Source organism: Xenopus laevis, chromosome 1L (genome assembly GCF_017654675.1).
Source record: "Xenopus laevis strain J_2021 chromosome 1L, Xenopus_laevis_v10.1, whole genome shotgun sequence".
Taxonomy (NCBI): Eukaryota; Metazoa; Chordata; class Amphibia; order Anura; family Pipidae; genus Xenopus; species Xenopus laevis.
This window is the reverse complement of record NC_054371.1, coordinates 170,181,444-170,196,122: the sequence shown is the minus strand read 5'-3', so window position 1 is coordinate 170,196,122 and position 14,679 is coordinate 170,181,444. Positions and strand designations below refer to the sequence as shown.

Sequence of the window (14,679 nt, the reverse complement as noted above, 5' to 3'; positions counted from 1 at the left end):
ACAAAAACCTCCAATAGCAAAGGCAATGCCTGCGTTTAGCATTAATTCAGATTACCCTGGACACAACCATGTAACCGAACATACTTTGATATACTGGGAAGCAAAAGGGTTAAAGAGGGAAGGAAATAAGTCTCTATCTTAAAAGCATATAGTCTGTACATGGCAAAATACAACAAAAAGCAGTTACTTACTACAACAAATTTTAGAGAATACTGGTACAACTTCTCACCCAATCACGGTTCTTATTCTGCTGAAATTCAGCTAAGATGTAAATGAAAACAAAAAAACGGTATCCCCCTGCAGCAGATATAGGATATATACCCAATTTGTTTACTTAGCTATACCTCTGCTTTGATTTTTCTTTTAAAATACTCTACTCACAAAAATGTCTGTATAAAAAAATAACAAAACCTGACCAAGTTATGCGCTGTATTGTCCTTTCAATCTGAATCGAAAAGCTATTTTTTTGTTTTTAATAATGGCCCCTAAAAAAGGCAACGTTTGCAGGCTGCACATAGTAGTGGTACATAGATTGGCATATACACCTTTACAAGGCCACAGACGTGAAACCTGTTCTTCCAGTTATGGCTTTTTCCCCTTAGTAAGTGAACATTTTGTGTAGCATGCCTTCTGTGAACACTTTAATGAAGCATGCATACAATAGCACAAGATATATGCGTGTACATTTGTGCAACAGTAGCATTGGTCAGATCCTTCACGTAAGACAATGATTTGTGCTACTATGGATAGTATATGCCTGATTTATCAATCAAGTAAATGTAGAAGCATGGTTTAACCGTATCCACACTTTCTTCAACCAACTGAAAGTCCTGAAAGTTCAAGCTTATTCCTCTGTAGTAAGCCAGACAAATGGAATCCTGAGCTCGAGAGATTCTGAAATAATGAATGATTTGTCAAGACGTTGATGGCAAGATATGAAAAAACCAAAAACTTAACCGCTCCAGTTGATTTTCTCTTGGATGAGGATGAAAGTATTTCCCTGAAGTAAAGACTATTTCATTTGCTCCCCTTGATTCAGAATGGTCCTACAGTACTATTCAAAGGCCCCCTCAGGCACAAAGGCTTTAACAAAGGTGTAAAGATTCATTAACATGGCTTCTTGATTCAAAGGAGTCCCACTTGCTTCTCAACTGGGTTTAGTGGGAGCTTTAATCCTGACAGTTGGGGGTCGGACTTGCAACTTGGCCTGCTGGTTCTGAGCATCTGCTGAGACCAGACCCATTGCCGTGCTCTGACCATCTGCTGCCTGGATCTGTGGTGAAGCAGCTGCTGCAATGACTTGTTGTAATTTCTGTTGCACTACGTGGGCTTGTATCATCTGGACCTGGGGCTGTCCTGGGGCTGTTGCCTGGGTCAGTGTCACGGTTTGTGGCTGGACCTGTGGTAAATATGATGGAAACACTTGTTGTGGAAACAAAAGACTATCAACATAAAATTAGCCACCTAAACATTGTTATTTTGAGTGCAAGGCTGTGTTTAAAAATGCTCTTGTTAAAGTTTCATATGCAGAAGAGGAAGGTGTTTATTAGGGACTCTATTTTGGATTTGGCCGAACCCACGAATCGATTCAGGCAAATAACGAACCCTAATTTGCATATGCAAATAAGGGGTGGGAAGGGGACAGCATTTTTTAACTTCCTTTGTAACAAAGACACGCGATTTCCCTCCCCGCTCCTAATTTGCATATGCAAATTAGGATTCGGTCCAGCATGCCAGAATCCAGCTGAAAAAGGCAGAATCCTGAACCAAATCCTGGATTCAGTGCATCCCTAGTGTTTATATATAGGGACCTATAGAAGTACTTATGCAGTCCCAGAAAGCAACGTTAAGAAATAGTAGTAATTATTAATCAATGAAAATTGCAGTCCCAGAAACAACGTAAAGAAATCATAGAAATTATTAATCAATGAAAAATAGAAAATTATGGTCCAATTTATTTTGCCCCAGATAAAGGGCAAAAATGCTGCAACTATACACTAAATATGGGAAACTCAAAAAATATAATTCAAAACAAATTAAGTAAAAGGGATTCTGTCATGATTTTTTTTTTATGTATTTTTCATTTTTAATTACACTGTTTACACTGCAAATAATTCACTCTACAATATACAATTTCATTCCTGAACCAGCAAGTGTATTTTTAGTTGTAATATTGGTGTGCAGGCAGCCATCTCAGGTCATTTTGCCTGGTCATGTGCTTTCAGAAAGAGTCAGCACTTTAGGATGGAACTGCTTTGTGACAGGCTGTTGTTTCTACTACTCAATGTAACTGAATGTGATGCAGTGGGACCTTCCCATTGTTCTGTTGTTTGGCTGCTGGGGGGGGGGATGATTTCACTCCAACTTGAAGTAAAGCAGTAAAGAGTGACTGAAGTTTATCAGTGCACAAGTCACATGACTTGGGGTAGTTAGGAAACTTTACAATATGTCTAGCCCCATTTCAGATTTCAAAATTAAATATGAAAAAAATCTGTTTGCTCTTTTGAGAAACGGATTTCAGTGCAGAATGTTGCTTGAACAACACTATTAACTGATGCGTTTTGAAAAAACTTTTATTCCATGACAATATCCCTTTAAAAAAAAAAAAAAAAAAAGTTTTATTAGGACATAGGCAAAATGATTAATGTGTGTTGTAGCTGATGGGGCACTTATAGGCACACTAGAATATATTTGTGCCATTGCAGAAAAGCAGGTGGAGAAAAAGCTGAAGCAAGTGGATGTGCTCCTTGATATTAGGCTCACTGGCAGGCACAGAATTGGTCTGTATGCACATACATGGAGCAGATTTCATCACAGAAGAATGAAAGTATACATTTTCACAACAAGATGCACCCCGTGTGCATACAAGCCAACACTGTACCTGTTAATGAACCTAACAGCAAGTAGTGGATCCCCTCGGATTGCCGTTTTCTCCACCTGCGTTTCTACACAGGCCTAGTGTGACATTAGGTTGCCTGCACTCATTTTCACGTTTTCAACAAAGAAAACAAAAATACAAAAAACAGAATTGGTTAAAAGTCTGCTTTACCTGCTGTGATGCAGACACAACTTGCTGCAGTGTGGCAATTGCTGCTTGCTGCTGGACCACTTGGGGAATTTTTGCAACCTTTACAGAGAGAGAGAATCAGTAAGAACAGACATGGCTTTTTTCGGTTATGCAGATAACACTTATTCATGATAACAAACCCTGTCTTTCAAATCTTTATATACAAAAATGTTACCTTTCAGGTGGACCAGCTAGGAGACAATGTCATGCTGGAACTCTGCTTTTTTCCTTACAATGTTTTGTCTGGTCTGATCTTGTCACCCATCTCTTGCCATAATCTCTACTCTGTGTCTGATTATGTCGATATTGCACAGCATATATCTATATAGTTACGCTCTTTGATGTGTACAATTAAAAACACTTTAATATACCTCTTCATACATTGGTTTTGATTTTTAAATTCAATGGATCTATGTAACCTCATCATAATGAAAATTAAAGTTACATTGTTTAAATGATGTAGTAGAACAGTAATCGCAGCAGCAGCAATAAAATTACACTGTATTTACCCTGAAGATTTAGTTTTTTTGTTTTTTAAACCTTGCTTCAAAAAAATACTCATACCAGAGTGGAATGACAACTGCTTAAACGTTCAGGTCTGATTTAGATATAAGGCATAGGAAGATGGGCTGCTGCCACAACCCCAAATAAAAGTACACCCCATTTCCTAAGCCTACTGCATAAATTGGGCATAGATGTTACTGCAGCTGCACTGCTGAAAATCCACTGCACAGGGGAAATGTAAAGAAGCTGCAGTGGAAGACATGAGTGTATTATTATTTTTTTTTTCTAACTATTAAGTATCCCATTTCATTTGATTTCAAAATAGCAACAAACCTGAAATAGAAATCAGCTCAAGTGAATTGTCTTTTTGCCCTCCCCAGCATAGATGAAAAAGTGACCTATATGCAATATGATCTCTGGTGCTGCAGCCATAACATTTATTCTTATTATGCCCTGCCTGGTTAAAACATAGATATTTTGCACAACAGTCATTCATTCATTTCTACAGACAAGCTGACGGATAGCAGCTCCTGCGGATATGGCTGTCCAACCAAAGCAGAGCTAACGAAGCACTATACACTCCATGATTAACTGCTGTAAACCATTAAGGATCAATGGCCATGAACGTCAATGTAGAATGCTGTAGAACTACAAATAGATTCCCAGACAAATATGTTAGTTTGTTTCAGTAGAATGGCAGCATCAGTTTAAGGGTAGGACTACACGAACGTTTTCGGCATGGTTCATCGCGCTGCGAAAAAACGCATGCGACAAATTGCATGCCGTGGAAATAAGGTAAGTGAATGCATTGGATGATGAAGTTGCAGCGTTGATCCGAAGCGACACAACTGTCGGATGCATCCGAAGTTTCTCTCTCATACCTTATTTTTGCTGCATGCGTTTTGGCGCAGCGCGTCGGATCGGGCCGAAAACGTTTGTGTAGTCCTACCCTAAAGAACTAGTAATCACCCTCAACAAGACAAATGTTTTGGACGGCTCTGTGTGCAACTTAATAATCACTGCAGAAAGTAATTGTGTTTTCTCTCAGATCAGGGTCCATGTACTGTCCTCCTCCTAGCTCCAGTTGTGGGTTGAAGGCACGAATATCCTTGAGGCTCGTGCATTATCCTACCTGTATCTGGGCTTGCACTTGCTGAGTCCCAACTGCTTTCTGTGCCTGACTTAAGGAAGTGGTTAAGAACTGAGTTTTAATCCCTTGTTGGGTGGCATAGGTGACCTTTTGCTGCTGGGATGCAGTGGATACTTGAGGTGTCGTTATCTGGAGGGAAAGGTAAGGCTGAGCATTAAAAGCCCAGGGAAAGAAGCAGACAGGAAGATATAAATTCAACCACAAGTCAAAATCAAAAAGCAAAAAGTCAAAAGCAACATGTATTAGTAGTAAATAATTATCTTTCTACTTATTAGTATGAGAGAGTCATAAGGATAAAAGCAAGGTGAAAAGGTGCATCAGGAATTGTGTGCCAAAATTTACTTAGCCATTAAAAAGTTTTTCTCATCCAATAAAGGCAATAAAAAACAAAATCACAACAAAGCAAAATTATTTTCTTCTAGCTAGCTATCGTCATACCTATTGGGACCTTTTTCCTTGAAAAAGGTCCCAATAGGGACTGAAACGTCGGGCATAGATATTATGTAACAATAAATAATTGAATTTTTACAACAGGGAGTGCTGGTCTGAGAATAATTGGTATATATATATTATATATATTCCTAACTAAAAAGAACTATAAATTCATTCCATACCTTCTGCTGCCCCAGTGGGGTCTGTGACTGGAGAGCTTTCTGTTGTTGTTGGGTAGGATGCTTGACTTTCAGCACTTGCTGCATATGTAATGGTTGTGCAACAACTGTCTGCCCTCCTAAAAAAAAAAACATGAAAATATCATTATGAACTAAACTCCTACTGATTAGAAGTTTTGGGTAAAAAAAGCTGTGAGATCCCATAGTACAAAATTAAAATTAAACACATGGTTAGGCAACTGGTTTAACTACAGGACATCACTGCACACATATGTCTCAATGTACGTTTCTTTGTGCTGCTTTTACAAGAAAAAGTACATTTAATTTAAATAAGAGCTTAAAGTGCACAAGAGTAGGCTCTACAGCTCAAACATAAGTGCAATCATTCTTATACCAAAGTTTCTACTAGTTGCCTTTTAATGGAGCTGGCTTGAGTGTGAGGGGCCTAAGGGTAGTAGACTTGGAAAAAAACTCTGTTCTGCTTGCTTTGTATTATTAGAGGACAGGCCAGCCTCCTACTTGACAGCAGTACCTTAGTGCAAAACCCTTTATTGATAAAGGCGATTTGCTCATAAAGGTATTGGGTGACTTTTGGCAGCAATGTAATTACTATTGAAAACTTTTCCCATCTTATTTACAAACTGCCCCCATTTATACTTTGTGTACAAAATTGGCATATGTGCCGACAGCTATTTTACAGTATTTCTGACATAAATCTTCCTTTAACCTAGGCAATTACAAAAAGATGGATTTTTGTTTTACCTGTAAAATCCTTTTCTCTCTTCATCGAAAGGGGGACACAGGCACTGGAGTGTTAACTTCACCTTCCGGGAGGAAAGGACACTAAAAACAAGAACTTTGACAGCCCTCCCTGGGGCCAGCCCGCCTATCCCAGCAGGCCACACCCCCACCAGGAGGCTGTCACACCCCAGAACGTTAAAAGTGTAAAAGATAACTGAGGAATTAACTAGAACTGACCAAGGAAGAACCTTGGGCTAACTTGACTGATGTCCACGCAAAAAGGACAAAAAAGGAGCTAAAAACACAAGGGCTTGGGAGCCCCACCAAGGAGGTGATGCTGGATCTAGACAGAACTGTCTGAAGGAACCTTCCGCAGCTAAGCTTGAGATCATAAGGGATGGGCGTGCCTGTGTCCCCCTTTCGATGAAGAGAGAAAAGGATTTTACAGGTAAAACAAAAATCCATCTTACTCTCTCATCTCAGGGGGACACAGGCACTGGAGGGACGTTCAAGAGCAGTCCCAAGAAGGGTGGGTAGATCAAGCTGAAGATTGCACGACAGCGTGCAGTACCTTCCTACCGAAAACAGCCTCAGAGGAGGAGGCAACATGAACCTGGTAGAAGCGGGTGAAGGTATGGATGGAAGACCAGGTGGCAGCCTTGCAGATCTGCTCCACAGAAGCCATGTTCCGCGCTGCCCAGGAAGCCGCCAGTGATCTGGTCGAGTGGGCCGTGACCCTCAGAGGAGAAGGTTTACCGGCGATCTGGTAGGTCCGGTGAATCGTGGATCGTATCCATCTGGCAAGGGAGGTCTTGGAAGCTTTCAGACCCTTCCGTGGACCAGTAGGGATGACGAGGAGAGCATCACACCTGCGAAAGGATGCGGATCTGTGAACATAATATCTGAGAGCGCGGACCACATCCAGGGAATGTAGTGCAGTCTCCTTAGAACACTTAGGGTGTGGACAGAAGGATGGAACCACAATGTCCTGATTGAGGTGGAAGGCCGATACTACCTTTGGCAGGAAGGTGGGTATGGGCCGGAGCACAGCCTTGTCCTGGTGGAAAATTAAGAAAGGCGAACGGCAGGAAAGTGCTGCTAGCTCGGACACCCGTCTGGCCGACGTGATAGCGAGGAGGAACACGGTCTTCCAGGTGAGAAGGACATCCGAGGCCTGAGCGAGGGGCTCGAAGGGAGCACCCTGCAGAGCCGTCAGGACTAGGTTGAGGTCCCAACCAGGTACAGGTGCCCGAATGGGAGGGGCGAGATGCGCGACTCCCTGCAGGAAGGTCCGAACAGGAGATTTCAGTGCAATGTTGAGCTGGAAAAGTACGGACAAGGCAGAGATCTGAGACTTGAGGGAGGCAAGGCGAAGGCCTGAATCAAGGCCCTGCTGCAGAAATCCGAGTAAGCGGGCCGTGCTGTAACGATGCGGGGGAAAAGAGTGAGCGGTACACCAAGTGATGTAGGTCCTCCATGTTCTGTAATAGATACGAGAGGAGGAAGGTTTTCTGGCAGCAATCATGGTCGCTATCACTCGGTCATCAAACCCCCGCCGTTTGAGGACTAAGGTCTCAAGAGCCAGGCCGTCAAATGGAACAGATGAATATTCGGGTGGAATACTGGGCCCTGGCTTAGAAGATCCTGACGATTTGGAAGATGGATGGGCTCCGTCTCTGCGAGATTGACGAGATCTGCAAACCAGGCCCTTCTGGGCCAGTATGGAGCCACTAGCATGGTCCTGACCCCCTCCCGCTTGATCCTCTTCAGTATCCTGGGGAGGAGAGGTAGGGGGGGAAGACGTAAACGAAGTGGAACGGCCATGGAGCCGTGAGCGCGTCTACTCCGACGGCCCTTGGATCCCGTGACCGAGACATGAAAAGCGGAGTCTTTGCATTGGTCCTGGAGGCCATCAAGTCGACCTCTGGCATGCCCCATTGGTCGGTCAGAATTGCGAACACTTCTGGGTGCAGGGCCCATTCTCCTTGATCGAGAGTTTCCCTGCTGAGGAAGTCCGCCGTCCAATTTTCCACTCCCGGAATGTGGACTGCGGAAATGGCCGGTACGTACTTCTCCGCCCAGGTGAGAATGCGCAAGGCCTCCTGCATGGCTCCCCTGCTGCGAGTCCCTCCCTGATGGTTGATGTATGCCACCGCCGTGGCATTGTCCGTCTGGACCTTGACGGTCTTGCCCCTGAGGAAGTCTGTCCAGTGAAGGAGAGCCAGGCGAATGGCTCGGAGTTCCAGGACATTGATTGGAAGAGATGTCTCTGAGGGGAGCCATCTGCCCTGTGCCGTCTGGCCCTGACACACCGCACCCCAACCCCGGAGACTGGCATCCGTGGTGAGGATGGTCCAGTGAAGGATTGCAAACGGCTTGCCCTGGCTGAGATTGGCTGGTTGAAGCCACCACCTTAGGGAAGTCCTCGTCGGAGAGGGGAGAGTGATGGGAGAGTCCAGACACGTTCTCTCTGGGTCCCAGTGTGTCAGGATGACTCGCTGAAGGGGACGAGTGTGAAGCTGAGCAAAAGGAATGGTATCTATCGCCGAGACCATCAACCCCAGTACCTGCATGCAAGATCTGAGGGGAGTGCATGGCGAGGTCGCCAGAGAGAGAATGCGACTGCGTAGAGTTAGAGCCTTGTCCGCTGGAAGAAAGGTGCGGCAGAGCTGGGTATCGAAGAGAGTCCCCAAGAATGTCATTCTCTGTGCGGGAACCAGGAACGACTTCTTGAAGTTGATGATCCATCCATGTTGTTGTAGGGTCTGGATCACGAGGGACAGATCGGACCGATTTCTCTGGGCTGATGGAGCCTTGATGAGGAGATCGTCCAGGTAGGGGGTCACTGATACCCCCTGAGACCGAAGGAGGGCTAAAACTGGGGCCAGGATCTTGGTGAAGACCCGAGGAGCCGTGGCCAGGCCGAAAGGGAGAGCCACAAATTGGAAGTGCTTCCCCAGGGAGGCAAATCGCAGGTAGCGATGATGCGCCCGGTGGATAGGGATATGGAGGTAAGCGTCCTTGATGTCGACGGAGGAAAGAAACTCCCCTGGTTCCATTGCTGAAATGACGGAACGGATGGATTCCATCCGGAAAGAGAAACGTCTGAGGCAACGATTGAGTTTCTTGAGATCCAGAATGGGACGTATTCCTCCGTCCTTCTTGGGAACGCAGAAGAGGATGGAATAGAATCCCTGCCGTTCCTCCTCCTTGGGTACCGGTACCACTACCCCCGCCTGTTGGAGGGCGGAAATGGCCCTTAAGAAGGCTTCTCTGCGTACGGGATTGGACGGTGGGGGAGAAGAGAGAAATCTCTCTGGAGGAGGATGTCGAAACTCTATGGAATAACCTTGGTGGAGCACTTCGTGGACCCAGGCATCTACGAAGGAGTGAGACCAGACCTGCCGAAAAGAGAGGAGACGCCCTCCCACCCTCTCGATTCGGGAGGTGGTCAAACCTTCAGGAAGAGGATGCTTTGTCGGCAGAAGGTTTCTGAGTCTGTCTGCCAGCGGACCAGGCAGGTCTCTTCCACTTTCCCCTAAAGGAAGGGGCGCTCCTTTCTGTGGTTGGAGTCTTAGCTTGTTTGGAGCGAAAGGAACGAAATCGAGAGAAACGGCGATTTGCCGACTGCTGCTTAGGCTTGTTCTGTGGAAGGAGGGTACTTTTGCCCCCTGTAGCCTGGCTGATGATTTTATCTAGCTCAGTGCCAAATAGAACCTTGCATGCGAAGGGAATAGAGACAAGTGACTTCTTGGATGTCAAGTCCGCCGACCAATGTTTGAGCCAGAGGAAACGTCTGGCCGCTATGGAAGTGGCGGAAGCCCTGGCAATCATCTTCGCCGAGTCCAAGGATGCCTGGCAGAGGAACTGGGAAGCCTCCTTGAGTTGTTCCGCCAGCTGTAAAATAGAAGCTTGGTCAGAACCATCTATAACAGCCTGACAGAGCTGATCGGCCCAGACCTCTGAAGCGCGACTGACCCAAGCGGTAGCGAAGGTCGGTCTGAGGGCTGCACCTGAGGCGAAAAATATGGATTTGCAGAATCCCTCCAGCCTCTTGTCAATAGGATCCTTGAATCCAGCCGCGTCGGGAACTGGAATGGTGGTGGACTTGGCTAGACGGGAGATAGGTGGATCGACTGTAGGAGAGAGGCACCAAAGATCAGTGTCGTCCTTGGGAAAAGGATAGAGAAGGGCGAAGCGACGGGAAAGATTGATTTTGCGTTCTGGAGAGGCCCACTCATCCTTGACTACAGAAAAAAGTTGGTCATGTGAAGGGAACAACTTAGCCGTCTTTTTCTGTCTCTTAAAGAGATCAGTGGAAGGATCGGCTGAGACAGGTGGAGACACGTTAAGAGTCTCGAGAACAGACTCAATCAAGCTGTCTATGTCTGAGATGGCTGGAGGAATCTCAGGTTCCCGATGGGAATCCTCGTCAGAGTCCCTGTCAGAAATTTGGCCATCCTCTGCCAGTTCCGACTCCTCGTCGGAGTTCGGAAGTAAGACTGTGTCAGAGACCTTACGTTTCCCGGATATCCCAGAGGGAGGTTGGGAAGCCAGCTGGGCAAGGAACTTGTCTAAAGACTCGGGGAGCCGTGCAAGTCCCTGAAGGGAAGAAATAGAATCCGCTAAATTTTTAGCCCACGGAGGTTCAGGTACTGCAGCCGATGCGCCGTGGCTGTCCGTGGAAGCCGGGGCATGGGAAGGCTGCGAACATGCTGTACATGTAGGCTCAGGGTGACCCAGAGGAAGTCTGGAGCGACAATTGGAACATGCTAGAAAGGAGACCTTAGGCACGGAAGGAACCTTGGCAGTAGATTGCGTAGAACGCAGCTTAGGACCCTCCCTGGTGGGATCTGCCATAGTCCCTAAGTATGTGTATGGAATACAAAAATATATATATATATATATATATATATATATATATATATATATATATATATATATATATATATATATATATATATATATATATATATATATATATATATATATATATATATATATATAATATATATATATATACCTAACTAGAAAAGGTAGCCCAAGGGTCTAATTAGGTAAGGTATGATACAGGCCTGAAAGAGGGTGTCAGCCGTCCTTGTGAGATGCAGCCTGAACGCTGAAAATCTGTGCCTGTAAGGACTCTGCCTCTGGAAGAGGAAGTTAGCCTGCCAATGCCTGTGTAGGAGGATGGAGCCCTGTGCGGTCTGGAGAGCCTGTGGCAGACTGGTGATCCAGGAGAGGCGCTGCAAGACTGCGCCCAGCAAAAGGAAAAACGGCGCGAAGAGAAGGAAGTGCGCGCGCGTGCGCGCGCATGCGCGATGACGTCACCTGTGAGCGGCGCGAAGCCGCAAAAAATGCCTCTGGAAGGAAATCTGCCGCTCCGCTCCCTGGGTAAGGGAGTAGCGTGGTCGGAGCCAAAAGTGGAGAACCACTACTGGGTTGGGGGTGCGGAAGAGCGGAGCCAGCCGCTGGCACCCCAACCAGGAGAACTGAGCCGCAGCTCCTGTCTCACGGTGCACAAGGGCTCAGGGGACAGAGCAGTAGCTCCTGCCCCATCAACAAAATGCCCTGAATCAACCGGGGCTGAACCGGAATTCCTGCCCGGGAATTACCTAAAAGGAAATAAATAAATAATAATAATAAAAAATTAAATAATAAATAAAAAATCAAAAGAAAAAATCTCCCCTGAGGGGAGAGTGTCCTCCTCCCATGAGGACACTAAAAAAAAACTGGGGTGTGACAGCCTCCTGGTGGGGGTGTGGCCTGCTGGGATAGGCGGGCTGGCCCCAGGGAGGGCTGTCAAAGTTCTTGTTTTTAGTGTCCTTTCCTCCCGGAAGGTGAAGTTAACCCTCCAGTGCCTGTGTCCCCCGGAGATGAGAGAGTAATAAATCTTTTTAAAGAACACTTGCCTGAAGATATCCCTTTTCTGTTTTGTAACTGAAAACCTACAGCACCAAGAATCTAATGCAGAAGAACAAACCTTAAATGCATGATTAAAATGATAGAATTGTGAGCTGCTATACACCTAACGCTACAGGATTAAGATATGCGATGCAATACTGTTTTCAGAAGCCATGTTATGAAACAGGCAGAAAGCTTTTATAAAAAGTTGCATGAAATCCCACATGAAACAAACATTTACACTTAATAAAAATGCATACCTGCTGCCTTATGGGGCTGGTTTATTGAAACACTGATTCCCGCTACAGTAACCGGTAAAGTGGTGACTCCCCCTGGTGAGACAACTGCTGACACAACTGGCGGCTTTGCCAGGGCAACTTGCGCTGTCTGTCCTGACTGTGCTTGGATCTGACTTTGGGCCTGCAACTTAATTAAGAAATATGCACGGAGTTTAGTGGACATGAACACATCCACATATACAGACGTTTCTCTATAACAGAGATCCCCAACCATTTGAACCCTTGAGGAACATTCAGATGTTAAAGGAGTTGGGGAGCAACACTAGCATGAAACATGTTCTTGGGGTGCCAAATTAGTGCTGTGATTGGCCATTTGGTAGCCCCTGGGAGGACTGTCAACCTACTTGAGGCTCTGTTTGGCAGAACATGTTGTTTTTATGCAATAAAAACTTGCCTCCAAGTCAGTAATTCAAAAATAAGTACTTGGTTTGAGGCCACTGGGAGCAACATCCAAGGGGTTGGAGGGGAACATGTTGCTCATGAGCTACTGGTTGGGGATCACTGCTCTATAATATTCTTACCAGCCGTGCCACCTGTAGATTGGTCATAGTCGTACTAGCAAGGACTGTTCCAGCACGGGAAGCAGTAACTGTCGCAAGCTGCTGAGTTTGTTGAGGTTGAACCTGTACTTGTGCTGTGCCTGCAAGGGTTCCAGTCTGTGTTACCTGTTGTAGCTTCTGTTTCTGCAGCTTTAATAATTGTTCCTGAAACAAAAAGAAAGACGAACTTCGGTTTCAGCTACTGTGTATCAATGCATTTAACATACAGCACACATTTACCAATGCGACTGATCAAATCCTAAATTTTTAAACATAATAGGGCCACAATAGAGCTTCCCTGAAGTGACTACCCTCCTTCCCCTATACAGCCCTACTGTTGTGAACACATACCAGGAAGATGAGCAGTCGAATAATTAAGCTTCAATGATAAATCTCATCTCTTCCTCAGTTTAGCACATACAAAAAAAGAATGCAATGTTTATTCTTACCTGGGACACCTTAGTAACAGCTTTTATTTGACCTGATGCCTGTGCCTGGATTTGAGGAACCTGCATTTGACTCGCTTGCTGACTTCTAAAGATTTGCAGCTGAGCTGGGGTTAAAGTTTTACTAGTTCCTTGGACACCTCCAGTGGTGGCTAAAGGAAACAGCGTAAGTAAGAACAAAGCGAGAAAGCAAGTGGTAAGAGACAACCACAGTACAAAACAACATTTCTTTCTATTAAAGAACCAAAATGATGAAAATATAACACATTTTGTTGATAAAATAATAAGAGGCGAAAGGTATGCCTTAGGTTCGACCACCTACATCACTGACAAGGCTATTCACCAAACAGTTCTTTCATCTGATAAGCTTAGGTTTATGTAAAGATGACTTATTTCCAGACATATACAAGTGACCAATAGTATAGCTCAACATATGCATAGATACCCTTGTATATAAAAACACATCAAATTGAAAGCAAAAAATGCTGCAATACGTCAACTTACACTTACATCCTTCAACAGGTAGAACGTACACAAACAGCATAACAGTTGTTATTCGTACTACAACTGGGAAAACTAGCAAAACAGCTCTTTTACAGGGGCTGCTCACCTTCAAACACTTTTTTCAATACAGTTGTTTTCATATAGTTCACCAAAAATAACTCTTTTTCAATTACCTTCTATTTGTGATAGGTTTTCTAATATTAAACCTTTTATTTCACCTTCTCATGTCTTTTTAAAGCAGCTCTGTGAGGGGGTAACAGACTCTGTAAAATGTTCTAAATTGATACATTTAGTTGATACATTTCTTATCTTTGTCCCTGCTGAGCAGAATTGATACAATAGTTGCTAATATCCTACAGATGCTGCTGAGAAATGTATCAACTAATTTTGCAAATTGTAACCGTTCAGAATCTGCACCAGAATTACTGAGCTGCCAGGCTAAAACACCAGGGAAAGGAACATTAAAATAAATTTCTATTTTGGAAATATGGTAAATTAGAAAAAAATGGAAAGCAATTGAAAAAAGGAGATTTTTAGTAGAACTTACCGTTAAATCTCTTTCTCTCTAGGCACTTGGGGCACACAGGAACCACGGGGTTAAGCTCCTAACTCCAGGAGGCAAGACACTTGCCTGGACTCCTCCCTGTCCCTCTATATCTCCTCTTGCTTAACTCCCCCAATTCAGTTTCGATAACAAGCCCATAACAAGGAGCATATGTATATACACCAACTAGAAGAACAAAAGAGCCAGGGGAACAGTTTCCCATGTAAACCCCACAAGGGAGAAACGGAGACCAGTGCCTGTTTCAGGCTGAACCTACGACTGATTGCAGGACCGTTCTACCAAAGCTCGCTTCAGCAGAAGAGTATGTATCAAAACGGTAAGACTTTGTAAAGGTGTGCACGGAGGACCA

General features: G+C 44.7%; 1 protein-coding gene across 6 annotated transcripts in view; it reads right to left on the bottom strand.

Annotated features, from left to right (window-relative positions):
• Window positions 1–469: 469 nt before the first annotated feature.
• LOC108716231 (E1A-binding protein p400) overlaps window positions 470–14,679 on the bottom strand; it is an 81,759-nt gene continuing 67,549 nt past the window's right edge. For 4 of the 6 annotated variants that reach the window (XM_018262356.2, XM_041567188.1, XM_018262373.2 and 1 more), the window contains 7 exons: window positions 13,265–13,413; window positions 12,798–12,980; window positions 12,238–12,403; window positions 5,336–5,451; window positions 4,704–4,868; window positions 3,050–3,127; window positions 470–1,399 (listed from right to left, as the gene is read on the bottom strand). In XM_018262356.2, coding sequence (XP_018117845.1) covers window positions 1,148–1,399; window positions 3,050–3,127; window positions 4,704–4,868; window positions 5,336–5,451; window positions 12,238–12,403; window positions 12,798–12,980; window positions 13,265–13,413 — 1,109 coding nt within the window. In that variant the 3' untranslated portion in view covers window positions 470–1,147. The remainder of the gene's footprint in view (window positions 1,400–3,049; window positions 3,128–4,703; window positions 4,869–5,335; window positions 5,452–12,237; window positions 12,404–12,797; window positions 12,981–13,264; window positions 13,414–14,679) is intronic. The other 2 variants (XM_018262367.2, XM_018262381.2) reach the window with 1 other exon arrangement.